This window comes from Tursiops truncatus, chromosome 16, assembly GCF_011762595.2.
Source record: "Tursiops truncatus isolate mTurTru1 chromosome 16, mTurTru1.mat.Y, whole genome shotgun sequence".
Taxonomy (NCBI): Eukaryota; Metazoa; Chordata; class Mammalia; order Artiodactyla; family Delphinidae; genus Tursiops; species Tursiops truncatus.
This window is the reverse complement of record NC_047049.1, coordinates 59822527-59838829: the sequence shown is the minus strand read 5'-3', so window position 1 is coordinate 59838829 and position 16303 is coordinate 59822527. Positions and strand designations below refer to the sequence as shown.

The 16303-nt window shown below is 40.4% G+C and overlaps 2 protein-coding genes across 22 annotated transcripts in view; one reads left to right on the top strand and one right to left on the bottom strand.

Moving 5' to 3' along the window:
• The window catches only part of ASCC1 (activating signal cointegrator 1 complex subunit 1), a 135056-nt gene that overhangs the window by 94251 nt on the left and 24502 nt on the right, over positions 1-16303 (bottom strand). For 6 of the 21 annotated variants that reach the window (XR_012326599.1, XR_012326600.1, XR_012326598.1 and 3 more), the window contains exons 1-3: positions 4598-4737; positions 2815-2959; positions 1551-1650 (exon numbers count right to left, since the gene is read on the bottom strand). Coding sequence is in view for 17 of the 21 variants with exons in the window: in XM_073793482.1 (XP_073649583.1) it covers positions 1551-1650; positions 2815-2959; positions 4598-4600 (248 nt within the window). In the remaining 4 variants the exon portion in view is untranslated. Of the gene's footprint in view, positions 1-1550; positions 1651-2814; positions 2960-3650; positions 4438-4469; positions 4739-4786; positions 4916-5016; positions 5202-9149; positions 9259-10719; positions 12183-16303 lie in introns of those variants that run through there. The other 15 variants (XM_073793488.1, XM_073793484.1, XM_073793490.1 and 12 more) reach the window with 12 other exon arrangements.
• On the top strand, positions 4569-15855 carry ANAPC16 (anaphase promoting complex subunit 16). The gene is made up of 4 exons (XM_004321029.4): positions 4569-4718; positions 7802-7970; positions 13396-13470; positions 14202-15855. The coding sequence occupies exons 2-4, from the start codon at positions 7829-7831 to the stop codon at positions 14315-14317; spliced, it is 333 nt and encodes a 110-aa protein (XP_004321077.1). The 5' UTR covers positions 4569-4718; positions 7802-7828; the 3' UTR covers positions 14318-15855.

Genomic DNA, 16303 nt, shown 5'->3' with positions numbered 1-16303 from the left:
AGTCTTCCTAGTAAATACTGTCTATTAATTAGGATTTAGCAGAACCAATACCTAATCTAAATTGCAAGTCATCTGGAACAAAATGAGTACTTAGAATATATAGAATTCAAAAGGTCATCAAGTTAGAATCAGATATTTAAGGAATCTTTACACACCTTAGCAGTAGCAAATATATACATTAAGGAAGACATGTTGTATTGATTTTATCAGGAACCTGAGCCACAACTTTCTAAAATCATGTTTCTTAGAAGAAAATGTCACCAGAACCTGAGAGAAAAGTGAGCTGTCAGGATTAACATCTGGTTTCGCATTCAGCCACATTCCATAAGAATTTCATCCTTAATAGGTGTTTCAGAAGATTCTCAAGGTTGACAAAAATGAAACTACTTGCCTCTTGGAGCTTAAAGGTATATGATTCCATATTTGTAGATCTCCTCTCATAGAGGATCAAGGACAGACTTTATTCATCTGGTACAATACAGAAAAAAAATCTATGACTTCCCAGACCAGCCTATCTCCAGAGGCACAAGCCCAAAAGAAGTCAGTCAGCCACATAAGCTAACCGTATTAGTGGTTAATAAGAGACAGAATGTGGTCCATCACGCAAGCAAGCAAGCACAGACTGAAGGGATGGCAAAGCTTCCAAGCAATTTACATATAACGATAACTCTGGAAAAAGCACATCAGTATTTGACAAGCATTGGAGAATAACAGGACACATTCCTACCTTCAAGAAACTTCCCATCTAGTGGGAAAAATATCAAATAGCACACAAATAAATATAAACATAAGACTGAGAAATGCTACAAAGGAAAAGTAGAGGGTGTTATGAAAACGTATAGTAGGGTAATCAATGTGGCGGTGGGGATGTCGGTGTCAAAGCAAGCTTCCCTAAGGAAGGAGAATAAAACTAGCTAAGGAACAGGAGAGATTGAAAGGCAAAGGGAACAGCATATGCCAAGGCTCAAAGGCAGGAAGGAACACGGCACATGTGAAAAACTGAAGAAAACCAGTTAAGCTTAAGTGCGAAGCCAGGGAAACAGTGGTGTGAACTGAGACTGAAAAATCAAGGCTGGCTAACTCATGTTCAAGATTTTGGCCACTGCTCTAATGGAAGAGAATTCCATCTTCAGAGGAAGGATGTTAATGGATTTCAAGCAAAGGTAGTAAAATAATCAGGTTTGCCTTTTAAAAAGATCATTCCGCCCTCAATGTGAAGAACTGATTGGAAGAGAGAGCAAGAATCAATGTGGAGAGACCAGTAAGTAGGCTACTTGAAGTAATTCACAGACAAGGCAGCAGGGTGGCTGTAAAGAAAGAGATAAGTAGATTCAAAAGATATTTAAGAAGCAAAATCAACAGGACTTGGTGACATATGTGAAATGATGAAACTGATCTACAATCAGTCCTTAGAAATTCTAGGACATTAAACCCTAAACCATTTTACCACTAGTAATCAAGCATTGCAATAAGTGTGGAAAAGAGAAGTATCTACTTCCTGCTGTTTCCTAGAAATGCCTTCCCATGAAGCTGCCGGGGGCCTCACTCACTTGTAGAGCAGGCTGGGGGCCTTCAGAGTACACCGGAAACCTTGCGGGGTCTGCACCACCTCATAGCCTTCACAGGACTCTTCTGCACACTCCACGAGACCTGTAGAGAAATGGTAACATCTCGCTCAGAGCTGCTGCTCTATGGACAACAGTCTGCTTTCTCACCAGCTGTCCAACCACTCTCAAGGTTTAAAAAAAGCAATACACACACAAAAAAACCAGTCATACACTTTACACTACAGAACACTGATCTGATATTCCTTCTGACCTGCTCTTAGAAGAAAAATAAAGAATAAAAAATACATGACTATTTTAAATCTTCCAATCTTGGAACCGTGGAAAAGGAGTATTTACATATCACTATTTAACTGTTTTCTCCCAGAAAGCTAAGAAAGTAAAGTTTTTTGTACTGTTTTTTCTTTTGGAGATGTGTTTCATGTAACATAAAACTCATCCTCTTAAAATGTACAACTCAGTGGTTTTTAGTATTAAAACACAAAATCACTTCAGTGAATGAGGTAGGAGTGATACTGGAGAACTTACTCCATACAGCCAAGACAAAGAGAAAGGAGGAGGGTGAAATAAAGGAACTCAAGGCCCCAAGGCAAAAGGGAAACAGCGGGGAGGACCAAGGGGAAGACTATTCCCCAAGGTTTAAGGCCTAATGGAAAAGCTTACAAACCGAAAGGAAAAGGAAGCAGAGAACCTGAAAGGCCCTATTTGTGCATTAAACCCAAGTCCAAGTTAATCAGCCTGAAAATATTGCCCATCTCAACGGTTTAGTTTACTTCTTAAAAATTATGCCTATTTTAAGTAGTAATAATGTTGGTTGTGTATTTGAAACTGCCTGTATATGACTGCAAAGAAGAAAAGAAAAATTACAACACAACAGTAATAATAACAACAGCTAACACTGGGCACATGTTCATTTATTTCAATAATTTATAGAAATTACTTCATAGCTTTACAGATAAAAGAACTTCATTTGCCACAGATTATTAATGGTTAATATTAAGTTAACTAAAATTACCCCATATTACATTTAAGCCTCTGCACAAAGATGAGACACAACCTGATGTATGAACTGAGAACACCTCATCAAACTCACTCATCTGTCCCCTCAGACGTCAACACAAAGGGAGCTATAAGAGGCCAAACATCTCAAATTTCAGTGCTCACACAGAAATACACCGAAACAAAGAATTGCTTCTACAATACGGAGAACATTTTACTTCTAATCTGACCAAAGATCAACCAGGATTACCTTGATAACAGTCATCATCTTCGTCTTCATGTTGATAAGTCTGCTCTTGGATGGGATTCTTCCTGTAAACCCGTCCACCAATTCTTATAAGCTGTGGACGCAGAACTTCCATGATACTTTCTCCAAACAACAGTCCTGTGGAATACTGAAAAATAAACCATCACCTTACCTTTTGTTTTAATCATAAAACCCTACCTCTATTATGTGGATCTTTAAGCCTAAAAGGACATAATTGGGCATCAGTTCACAGTACATCCTAAGCAAATGCAGCATTGTTTCCACTAGATTTCCCCTATCTAGAAGCTGTTTTAAATCAATTGCTGCATTTTCCACTACTACTCCACTCCTGGCACACTCTAGACAGTAATTTGTAAGCTATTCAGCATTCCCCCAAAAAATGATTAAAAGATACTGAGTCCATCCATGACTTTGAAAGAGAAACTATAGATCTCTTCATTACTTTAACCTAAAGAGAGTAAAATGCAACCTTCTGTGCTTATCTAAACATTTGCAAAGTGTCCTACCCTCACTACTTAGCACGACCTTTAAGAGAATTAGGGATATTTAAAACACTTATCCTCAAGGGGAGGACATAAAAACCCCTAAATTCTTTTAGAGGTGCTAGAAATATATACCCAACAATTAGATCCAGTTGCCTATCAAAACAAAGTTAAAATATGACTTAACCAACATGGTTCTCTAAACCAACACATTGCTGAGGGGAGGAATCCGATTTCCGTAGGTAACTGCTCAAAAACTATACATCACTCACAGAGAAGCCAAGTTTCCAGTCACCATTTAATGAATCAGTAATTTAGGAAACAAAGGTTCCTTACGGGTTAGCTGTGGTTATGTTTAACCAGTGTTTCTACCACGTATGTTAGATGGTCTTGAAGTTCAAAATAAAAGAGTTCCCCCCCAAAAAATCAATCTTTACTAAATACACTAATGCTCAATCCAATCTCAGCAAGTAAGTCACTTTAATTGGTAATCTGCTTACAGAACCAAGAGATTTCGTGTTGTGAAAAATAACAATATAAAAGGTAAACAGACTTGAATGTCGGAAGAGGGGGCATAATTAGCAATAGTTTAAAGACGCCATACCCTAGTGCCCAATTTCCCAGGACCTCTCACACACAAAAAAAACCTCTCCACAAAAACAGACTTTAGGGCTTCCAGGGCTTCCCTGGTGGCGCAGTGTTTGAGAGTCCGCCTGCCGATGCAGGGGACGCGGGTTCGTGCCCCGGTCCGGGAGGATCCCGCATGCCGCGGAGCGGCTGGGCCCGTGAGCCATGGCCGCTGGGCCTGCGCGTCCGGAGCCTGTGCTCCGCAGCGGGAGAGGCCGCAGCGGTGAGAGGCCCGCGTACAGCAAAACAAACAAACAAAAAAAAACCAAACTTTAATGTTAAGGTCGGGCCTCAGACTGAGCTCTGGGGGGAAACAGGGTTGTCTCAGAGACAGGAAACCCTTTATCTGCCTTTCCTCTACGGCCCTGGGCTACGAGACTGCTCATTAGGAATGACGGGAGAATAACCAATTTCACCCTGCTTCGCGGTGGTTTGGAAAGAGAAAGAGAGACGAAAGCAGAAGGCCTGCAATGTCGTGGGGGGAGATGAAACCCTGAATCATAAAAGCGAGCAAAATAAAACGAGTACGTCAAAGCGAGCGAAGAGAAACTGGCTCCACTGCGGTAGGAAAACCTCCGTAGGCACGGCAAGCGAAAGACCCGGAAGGCCTCTTCGAGAACGCGTTCCCAGAGCCTCTCCGCCCCGACCACGCCCACCATTGCACGGGCACGCGCACGCCGCGGCCTCGAGCACGCCGCCGCTGTCGTCGCAGTAAACGCGGCCGCTCCGGTTGGCCTTGGGGGCGGGGCTGTAGAGGAACTTGCCAAAGCCGCAGAGGTAAGTGGTCGAGGGCTCAGGGACCCTCGGGAGCTTGGTGGAAAGGGAGTTGATCCCTGGGATCCTACCTGCTGGGACTAGTAAAATGGAGAAAGTAGGTGGAGAAACAGGAGCCTGCCGCAGAGGGCGTGTAAGAGGAAATTTCCTCAGGCCGCACCAGACTAGTGCGCATGCGGACCGAAGGTTGGCGCGTGCGCAGTGGGGCGGCGCCGATGTCGGCCCCTGGGGACCGGGGTCGGGGGGTAAACCGCTGGCATTCTGACCCCTCCGCTCTTCTGCCCCTTTCTCTCCAACCGACCTGTTTTTAGCTGCAGCATCTTTTTGAATGGTAATCCACCTCTTTGGAATGACTTCTTGATGATGGAGTTTAATGATTGCTTGTAATAATTTGCCATTGTACCAGGGTACTTCCTTCAGCGTCTTTTTGATACGGAGACTTTTTCAAAAGGAAGGATTCTTTTTAAGAACATAAGCTTGTATCTGCTAGGAAGGAAAGTAGTTTATGAATACGAGGTCATCCCTATCATACATGAAGTAAATGTGTTGATCATCTTATCACTGTGAACACAACCATGCTGTGTCTCCCCAAATAGCATTGCTCTCCTATAAGAATCTCTACTGCCAATAGTTCTGACTTCCTTGATAGGGTCAAATACTTCATCAGTATTTAAACATTCAAAAAAATTTTACTGAGCACCTACCTTAGGCTTGGCAGCCTAATGGGAGAAACAGTTGTGTAAATAGATCCGCAGAATAAGGAAGAAAAAGAAAACGGTAATGGACCAACCCTCATGACACCAAGCTTCTCTATCCCCTGCATAACCTTTGCTGAGCTGCTAGCTCTGTGTTCTGTTATTTGTTCATCATTCATTCAGGAAACATTGATCCAGGTTCTGTGCTAGGCTTTGAGGGTAGAAAGACAACTCTTTCCCCTTTTCCTAAGAAAGGGGTTCTTCCTAAGATCTTGAACCTTAAAGTGAAAGTGTGGAGTGCATTTTCCCTCTTCCTGAGCAGGCCCTTTCTCCTCTAGGATTCATTTGACATTGATACTCTATGTCAAATAGAAAGAATTAGGACTTTTCCCATGAGTAAGTGTGTTGAAACATAAGTATGAAAAACTGGGATCTGCAGAGGAAAAAAAAGATTCAGGAGTAAATATCCATCAGTGATTTTGGATAGCTAATATTAAGTATTTACTGTCCCTATAACTGTTCCAAATGCTTTAGTTATATTAACCTTCCTGACACCTCTGGTGTAGGTACTATCATTATCCCCATTTTAGAGATGAGGCAACTGAGAAGCAGAGAGGTTAAGTGATTTGTCCAAAGTCATACAGCAAGTTAAGTAAAAAAACCAGGACATGAACCTAGGCCAAGAGGCTTCAGAGTCTGAGCCCTTAACCAGTATGCTATTTTACCTCTCACATAGCACATGACGTGCCAATAAAGCCATTGCTTAAAAAATGGCACGGCAGATAAGCTTAAAGTCCCTACACCTCAGTTTTGTTTTGTCATCTGTAAAATGGGGGAATCGGATTAGATGACCTTTAAGGAATCTTGTGATTCCTGTGAAATGTTTAACTCATTTAGCAAACATTTATTTAAATCAGCAGCTACTTAGTATAGGCCAAGCATAATGTTTGGTTCTGGTGATCAGAATGCCTGCCTTCATAGAGAAGTTACAAACTAGTGTTTATTGTTGGTTTCACTTTAACTCCTGTTACCACCTGCTGGTAGCATGCAAAATTTAACCTAAATCTTTAAAGCTAGAAATTACTTAGGTGTATCTTTCCACCTCAGCAGAAAACTGCTTATTTATGTTAAAGTTAGTGCTAATTCTGCACTCCACTTTTCAACCCTGGCTGTTTTGTGTATTTTTTTTTTATATCTTCTAATTCCTGTACCTTTTTTTAAAAATAAATTTATTTATTTTATTTTTGGCTGTGCTGGGTCTTCGTTGCTGCACGCAGGCTTTCTCTAGTCACGTTGAGTGGGCTTCTCACCACGGTGGCTTCTCTTGTTGCGGAGCATGGACTCTAGGCACGTGGGCTCAGTAGCTGTGGCTCAAGGGCTCTAGAGTGCAGGCTCAGTAGTTGTGGCACATGGACTTACTTACTCCATGGCATGTGGTATCTTCCAGGACCAGGGTTCAAACACATGTCCCCTGCATTGGAAGGTGGATTCTTAACCACTGTGCCACCAGGGAAGCCCTGTTTTTTGTATTGAATGATAGTAGTTCTGAGTTTGCAGGAAGACTACAGTATTCTTTTTAGAAAACATAAACTTTTTAGAATCTTTTGTGAATGTGTAGTATAAGCTTCTGTTTTGAACTTTTTTAAGGAGTTGTGTATTCGGTACAGATTTTTCTCATTTACATTTTGACTTTTTGATTTTTTGATGTGACATAATATCAAACACTCACCATTCCTCTAATTCCTAATAGGCCTTGAATTCTAAGATCATTCCTGAACTATTAATATTTTGTTCCAGTTTTGGGCCGCCACCAAGTGATCAATTTGGGTATTACATTTGAATGAAAAAGTGGGTTTTTTTTGTTTTTTAGGTTTTTTTTAAATGAAAGGGCCAATATGTATTTCCTAACCAATTCCCCTTCCTTGGGAACAGAACACACTGTTATTCTGGAATTTTATTTGGAAAATTTTATAAGTGAATTTCTTGGTGTGGTTGGGTCAGGATGTATCCAAGACAAACTATCCTATGAGGCATGGTTGTTTTATCCTCATATAATTCATTTCCTCAGTTAAATTGCTACCTTGGCACTGCCGTATCACCACTTCATAACCCATAAATCACCCACAGTCAATCCCAAGTGACATAAACAGTTTGCTAATGGTAGGAAGTAGTGTTTCGAGTAGAAAAACTAAGAATAAACATATTTTCACTTAAAATCCTGAGTGACATTTTGGCCTGAGGCATCAGTAAAAGATCGTGGAGTACAGAGGGTAGAAAAAATTGGAGCTAATTCTTGACTAAACTGTATGCTGGCTTTTATGGCAGCTAGAATGAAATGTTGTCAATCTCACTTCCATAAACTTGCCAATTGCTGTTTTTCTTTCTCTGTAGTGAAGTGAGAATTCTACTAGAGAGGAGATGGCTGCCTCTTCATCATCCTCCTCAGCTGGTGGGGTCAGTGGAAGTTCTGTCACTGGATCTGGTTTCAGTGTCTCAGACCTTGCCCCACCACGGAAAGCCCTTTTCACCTACCCCAAAGGAGCTGGAGAGATGTTAGAAGGTGATCTCATGCTGCTTTTTGCTGAATAATTGGATTCAGACCTGCTATGAATATTAATTGTAAAGAAGCTATTAAGTGGATTAGAGATAAGTTTGCCCTGATTTCAGCTCCACATTTCATTTCTTGTCCCCATTTCAAAATAATATCTTTAAAACATAAATCTTTCTCTAAAATCAGAATTTTGGAGCTGAAAAAGACTTTGGAAATCAAGGAGGTCATCTAGTTATTTAGACCCAGAAAAGATAAAGTAATTTGACCATGTGAAAGGACAAAATCAGCACTGGAACCAGGAATTCTGTTGACCTCCTGCTCCAGTGTGCTTTATCTTGGCACCAGTCTGCTTCCCTATGGTTGGTAGGTTTGATATATTTTTTTCTAATATAATTCATCGACAGATAGATTAAGAGATCCTGAGAGGAAATAAAAACCAATTTACTACTCTTGTATGTGAAGATGACTCTCCTGGCCCTGGCCCAGGCCCATTGCAGGGCAGTGCTGTGTGGTTTTTCTAGCACTGGAGCTGGATTTGCATCAAATCATCCCCCATCTTATTCAGCACACATTTGCAAACTGGCTGGCCAAGATCGGGGCACAGGCTGTAAGCATGAAACAGCATTGGTTCCTAGAATTTATCAGATTCATGTCATTTTAGGATCTGGACCAATAAATTCTTAATAGGGAGCATAAAAATCACCAGAAGAGCTTATTTAAAGTATACCTTTCTTGGGCTTCCCTGGTGGCGCAGTGGTTGAGACCCTGCCTGCCAATGCAGGGGACACGGGTTCGAGCCCTGGCCTGGGAAGATCCCACATGCCGCGGAGCAGCTAGGCCCATGAGCCACAACTACTGAGCCTGCGCTCCGCAACAAGAGAGGCCGCGATAGTGAGTGGCCCCCGCGGGCTTCCATGTTGGTGCAGTGGTTGAGAGTCCGCCTGCCGATGCAGGGCCGCTGGGCCTGCGCGTCCGGAGCCTGTGCTCCGCAACGGGAGAGGCCCCAACAGTGAGAGGCCCGCGTACCACAAAAAAAAAAAAATGAGTGGCCCCCGCTCGCCGCAACTAGAGAAAGCCCTCGCACAGAAACGAAGACCCAGCACAGTCAAAAATAAATAAATAAAATACTGAATACATAACTACTTTAAAAAATAATAATAAAAAATAAAGTGTACCTTTCTGGCTCACCTTAGAGATTCCAAATCAGTGTAGGTTACAGCACAGGAATCTCCATTTTGACCAACATCCAGGGGATTCTCATGAAAATGGTCCTTAACTGTTAAACTATTCATCATACCTTTTGAAAAAAATTAGCAAAGAACCTATCAAGGATTCAAAACCTACTTGATTCTAGCACATCTGTGCTTAATTATATATTGATCTTTTTTGCTTTAAATATTGCAAATTTCAGTAAGTATATTTAAAAATCTGGAAATGTCTTGAGAAAGGTACAAACTGTAGTTAAGAGTCGGCTTTTTGGGGTAATCTTTATTCATTTATATCAGGTATAATAAAAAGCAGAGGTTTGGATTAAGCCAGGACAAACAGAAGAATCATTTGTGACAGGAAAACTTGGGAAGACTGGAACCATAAGGCTTTTTAGAATTGGTTCAAGTCATGATTAGTAGACAACTGAATACTCAAGCTAGCATCACTGAGTCTGGAGGTAGCGAATATTTGGTGCCTTGTTTACCATATTTGGCACTAAAAATAAATTATGACTTCAGTTATATGCAGCAGAGACCTGGTATTAAGGACGCTTCCCACAAAACAAACCAGAAGTTGGAGGAACTTAAATTGCTTAATGAGTTTTGTAGCAGCAGAAGAGGAATCATCATTTAACAATGGACCCTAAGATTGAAGTCATTTAAATTCTAGCTACAGGAGGAATTTAATACAGGAGGTACCTCCTTGGTCTCAAAGCTATCAGCATTCTTGGTCAGTGTACACCAGATTACTTGGAAACACTAAAGAAGAAAGGCTTCTAAAATTACTCTAAATGTTGATATTCTAACAAGTTATAGTTCTATCCACTTCTATTCCATCCCATTATGCTTCATGGGGGACTGTGTTGCCTTTCTATTGTAGAATGAATTTAAATTAAGTTTAAATTCACAGTGCACAGTTTTGATTCTCTTCCTCGGGTTTAAAGTTTCCCCTACATTTTAAAGCTGCTTACATTTAAGGACAGACTATGAAAACTTAGAGATGGTAGTCCTTGAACTATCCTGGTCAAATGAAGAATGTTAAATTGAAAAGAGTACCCTTAAATGTGAGTTAATAAGGATGCTAGTTTGGAAGCATCATCTACCATGTTTATAGGTGATACTATTATGCAAGTAATCTAACACACACGAACCTGACCATTTTTCTTACGGTAGTTTAATCGAATACAGGCAAAGCGTGTTTTGTTGGGCTTCGCAGAAACTGTGTTTTTTTTTTTTTTTTTTACAAATTGAAGATTTGTGGCAACCTTGCTTTGAACAAGTCTGTTGGTGCCATTTTTTCAACAGCACTTTGTGTCTCTGTGTCACATTTTGGTAATTCTCACAATATTTCAAACCCCCCATCAACAGAAAGATTACAATTCACTGAAGGCTCAATGATGGTTAGCATTTTTTAGCAATAAAGTATTTTTTAATTAAGGTACATACATTGTTTTTTTAGACATAATGCTATTGCACACTTAATAGACTACAGTATGGTATAAACATAACTTTTCTATGCAAGGGGAAACCAAAAAATTAGTGTGACTTGCCTTATTGCAGTTGTCTGGAACCGAGCCCACAATATCTCTGAGATATGCCTGTATGAAAATAGAGAAGGAATAGTTGCCTCTTCAGAGTAAGGAACAAAAGCAATTAGGAATCAAGGTTGAATGCTGTCTATAATCTTAACAGGTTAATCTGATCTTGCGCCCTCCTAAGTCTAGGATAATAAACCCAAATAACCTTGTGAATTAACTTTTTTGTGTACCTGCTCTTTGATAACAGACATCTCACATAAGCAGTATACTGTACAGGACTTTTCAGCATTCCCCTGCCCTTGGCTAGGATTGTCCTCACCCAGTTATTAGTAAGCAAATTAGAGACTGCCTTCCAGCCCAAAAGTGGCTGAATTTTAGTAACATTGTAGGCCACTGAAGCATAAATTATCTGCCGTTGTCTATTTTCCTGCTGTGAGGTAATATTCTTTTAAATGAATTTGTTAGCATCCTATTTATTGGAGTTGGCAATGGTGTTAGATTTGGACAATTTACTGAACTTTTCACCATTTATAACCTTTACTTGTCCCTTAAGAGGAAAGCTGATGTATTGCTACTTGGTGTGTTACAAAGGGTTTGATTACAATTTCTAAATGGAAGACAGATTGCGCCAGGCTGACTCCTCTGGAGAAATTCCAGGCTTTAGATTGGTACAGATATCACATCTAATAGGATGTGGCTAAGAAGCAGTAGACTTTGTGGTTAACACAGAGCTGCAAATCAGCAAAAGTGTGTTCCGCAGACATATAGAGTGGAAAAGTGATATGCAGGTGCCTTTTTGAAAGATTAGCTTACATCCTTTTGCTTTGAAGTTCATTACCAAGGGAAATATGCAAATGTTATAATTTAAGCATTTATCCTAATAACACCTGTGATTAAATGTAAGTGGGAGGTAGCACTTGCAAGAGCTTCCAAACAAATCTTGGCCTGGTCCTAACAGCCAGAATCCCCGCTGCCTTGTGTGAGATCCTAAAGTTCAGGATCAAACCACCTGAGAAGTGAGCTCTAATTCTCTATGCTTTGCTCTTCCTAAAATAAAACAAATTATAATTTGATCCTTTAAGCAAGGGTATGAATGCTGGCATATTTACACAAAAGAGGCATAATAAGTTGCATCATTAGTGTCAAATGTTCACACAGTCCCTCTTCCCACAGTGGGATTCATAAGTTATTTTCTGGCCATTGCCCTTATCTAAAAAACTCAGTAATATCATTAGCTTACCTAGATCTTTAAACTGGACAGCCAGTATAATATTTAGTTAATTGAAAATAAAAAATGTTTTGCTCAATTTAGATGATATGCTCACAAATGACTTACATTCAGCCAGAAGAATGGGGGTGGGAGGAGGGAATAGGATCATATCCCATGTAGCACAATATTTAGAAAAGAGGTTGGGTTTAAGGAATAACACTCTCCCCAAAGTCTACATCACTATATGAAAGAAACTATATTTTGAAATATTATTCAATATGTATATATCAATGCATAATATATTTCCATACATATGTATGGAAATAATTATATATATTATTTTTGCATCAGTTTTGAAGATAATATTAGAAGCCCTCTTGGTTGTATATTCAAGCCATTTGGATACAGTATCTATAGTTTTTCTTATTTTTTTTACCATGAGCTTCTGAAATAAGGTCTGCCTTGTGTGAAACTCAGCATGAAGCTAGGATGTGTTAGTCCTATCTCCTTGTCACTTAATACCTGGCTGACACACCAACCCATGATTGATGAGTGAGTGCGTGACACCCAGTAGTGCTGGCATGAACTACCGCCTAAAAAAAGACAGCTGTGTCCCCTCCCTCCATTTGTTTTAGGATTTTTGCAATAAGATCTCTTCACCGAATGGTTTCAGGTACCCCTTTAAAAGTCACATTTTCCTACATGAGTTCTTTGCCTTTGGGGGTATGTTTTGCTGTATCAGCCCTTGCCTGACAAGGAAAAACATGAACTAGCTTATGTTTCAGTCATCTTTCAAGTACTGGGGTGACTGAGTTAGCTACCTTCTTGTAGCCAGTTCTTGGCACCAGTACAATGCTAGGTTCTGAAGTTGTACCATACCCTTATGGCCATGCAAATTGCAGTGTTTTGATTCAGCTGGAAAATCAAGGTTACAGTTGGCGTTTACAGAATGAAGCTTCCCAGCAGTGTTTTGTGATGGCCATAGTGATGTAATTTGAAATATAAAATATCAACAATAGCTATTTTTCCTCAGCTTTACTTTTTAGAATGAAAATGATTAAGAGTTTTGGTGTACCTTTGTATTTGGAAAGCATGGGAGCCACATGGCCAAATGTGTGAGCTGTCAGTGTTTGCTTGACATACACGATAGGAGAACATTAAGAAATTGTCAGGTTAGGATGGGGGAAATGTTGACCAGGACATCAAACTGGGGTTTCTTGTTTTTGTTTTTTTAACACTATTTTTAAACTCTTTTAACAAGTGGAGGGACTATTTTAATATTCTAGGTATAGAAGAAGTAGCTTTTCAACAGTGTTAATTCTAAGTGAAACAGAAGCCCTCTTTGTTTTAAGCCCTCTTAAAACTAGACCCCGATTGTAAAAGCAGGGAAAAGAATGGACATGTTTACTAGGTTTATCAGGCACCATTAGATTAAAATGGATTAGAGCAGATTAAAACTTTTCCTCTTCTCTTTGTAGATGGCTCTGAGAGATTCCTCTGTGAATCCGTTTTCAGCTATCAAGTGGCATCTACGCTTAAACAGGTGAAACATGGTAAGCACATGAGTGTTGTGTACTTAACTATGAGAATAAATTTATTGGGGGGTGGGAGAGGGGGACTTAGAAAGGTCAGAGTGCTCTGTAACAAAAACTCAGCAAGGCTATTTAAGTGGACTTTCCAAATTACCTGCAGACAAGAACATTCTACGGTCTTAATCCAGACATAATGTCCACATTGAGGCTTAAAGTTGAAGTCAAAGGGGTTAGTTTTCTAGGGGAGTTAATGCTTCCTACTCCGCTTGTATTGCTTTTTCCTCTCCTTTCTGAAACCTTCTTTTACTGTTGTCCTCCATTGGTTACCATCATTATCTGCATCTTTGGGTATTTATGTAAGTAATACCTCTTGGTCTAACTGGACTCTTAAGATCCTGGTAGCACCTTTTCTATTCCATCATCCCTCACCAGGTCTTCATTTATGCATCAGGGAACTCTGTTCACCCACCAGACCAGACCATTTCTCCATAGAGAGCATAATGTTGGGGGGGGGGGGGAAGCTGCAATTGCCTGTAACCCTAGGTTTTTAGTATACAAATCACAAATTTAGTACACAAATGGAATGGAGGATAAGTACTACTTTTTTTCCCTTTTTTTTAAGATTAAGTCTTCTGACCAACATAGGGTAAGACCCCATTACTAGAATCTTGAGGGGGAAATCCTTTTAGAAATTATTTTTAAATCAGCCATCATGTTGGTGGTTGATATATCATCTCCTTGATTCTTTACAGATCAGCAAGTTGCTCGGATGGAAAAACTAGCTGGTCTGGTAGAAGAGCTGGAGGCAGATGAGTGGCGATTTAAACCCATCGAGCAGCTGCTGGGGTTCACACCCTCTTCAAGTTGACCTTGCCTGGACAGTCACCTCTGGGGCACAGCAAGTGCAGGTGCAGTGAGGAAATTTTCTTACAGCTTACATAGCCATCCAGAGATTCACAGCTCCATCACTGAATTGTTAATTCACATCCATACTTGGTTTCTCTGTATCTAACCACAAGCAACAAATACTTAAATGTGTGATCTTACAAGGAAATTTTTTGTTTATTTGTTTAAAAAAGTATTGAGAATCAGATTTAGGCAACTGGCATCACAGAACCAGGAGGTCTGGGTTTAAGAGAGATTAATAAAACTTCACAAGCCAGGACACATGCCAGAATTGGCCAACAGAATGGCATCCCTCCTGTCAATTCATGCAGTTCCTAGAATCCTCACCAGTCAAGTCCGAGGTCAGGATCTGGAGTTATAAAATACAGCATTTCTTTTTTTTTTTTTTTTTTTTTTTTTGCGGTATGCGGGCCTCTCACTGTTGTGGCCTCTCCCATTGCACCGGACGCGCAGGCTCAGCGGCCATGGCTCACAGGCCCAGCCGTTCCGCAGCATGTGGGATCTTCCCGGACCGGGGCACAAACCCGTGTCCCCTGCATCAGCAGGCGGACTCCCAACCACTGCGCCACCAGGGAAGCCCAAAAAATACAGCATTTCTGACCTAAAACCGTTCTTTTTGCAGATGAATGTGATTTCAACTCAGGACCTGTCCAAATTAGGAATTTTTTAATGTTTGGGATTTTTTTTCTATTTTTAGACATCTAATTCTATAGATTCTATCTTTTTCCAACCTCTAGGCATGCCAAATGCTGGCAAAAAGAATTGCTTTTTTTTTTTTTTTTTTTTTTTTTTCGGTACGCGGGCCTCTCCCGTTGTGGAGCACAGGCTCCAGACGCGCAGGCCCAAGCATCCATGGCTCACGGGCCCAGCCGCTCCACGGCATATGGGATCCTCCCGGACTGGGGCACAAACCCACGTCCCCTGCATTAGCAGGCAGACTCTTAACCACTGCACCACCAGGGAAGCCCAAAGAATTGCTTTTTGAATGTTGAAGTTCTGGTAAAAATAAAGCAGTGAGCAAAATCCTTTTAAACACAGAAATCCTGAGTTCATCTTGTTGGTGGGCTCAGGCAATTCTGTAGCAAATAAATCCTTTGAAAGAGCTCCAGATTGGTTTCTTTATCCTTTCAAAGCCTCAGGGATTTGGGATAGGGGAAAGAGGTCAAATTACTTTTTATAAGAAGGGAATGTAAAAACCATTTCTCCTAAGTAAATGGTAGATTTGCTTTCTCTCAGGGATATTTGTCTTTTTCGAAGTATATGAATTTATCATCAATATCTGAGTAGGTTTTTTACCATGAAAAGGAAAAACCTGGAAAGCTAAGAGGTGTCTTTTGTTTTCCCTCATGGGACCCCAGGGTCCACACTGCACAGTTAGGAGAATCATTTATTAAATTGTATGCAAATTTTGCCTCAGACGGCATTTGCCTTTCTCCTCATTAATAACTTGTACCTGACCTGCTTAGAGTTGGTTAATTATGAATAAATAAGATTCCAGTAGCAATTGGCCTTAATCTCAGGAGTTCAGAATGTTTTAACACATAGTATATAACAGGCAGGTGGTGACCTCATTGCGTCGAAAAGGAATCTGAGCACAGGGAAGTTAAAGACCTGCTCGTGGCCACGTAGCCCAGACAGAAGAAAATCTTGGCACTTGGAATGGATTGCAGTTGATTGACAATTCAGCCCACTAACCTTGTCTCTGAAGCACATCAGAACACAAAAATTACCAGTCCTCAAACTCACCTATTTCCATATTAATACTTCTTAACCTAAACTAGTTCCATATTTGAAAGCCATTGAGTTTCCTAACATTGTCCTTTTTGGCATCAACCATCTTTATGATTACCAAAGGAAAAATTTTAAATACGTAGTCTGCAATAAACCTTTAAATCATATTTTCAGTGACAGTTCAGAAGCAATCAGTAACTTTCTCTCATTTGATTTA

Bases quoted from the DNA above. Each gene is read 5' to 3' on its own strand.
- ANAPC16 (XM_004321029.4), top strand. From the start codon at position 7,829: ATGGCTGCCTCTTCATCATCCTCCTCAGCTGGTGGGGTCAGTGGAAGT. The intron at 7,971-13,395 runs GTGATCTCATGC...TTCTCTTTGTAG, and splicing joins AGCTGGAGAGATGTTAGAAG to ATGGCTCTGAGAGATTCCTC. The intron at 13,471-14,201 runs GTAAGCACATGA...GATTCTTTACAG, and splicing joins GCTTAAACAGGTGAAACATG to ATCAGCAAGTTGCTCGGATG.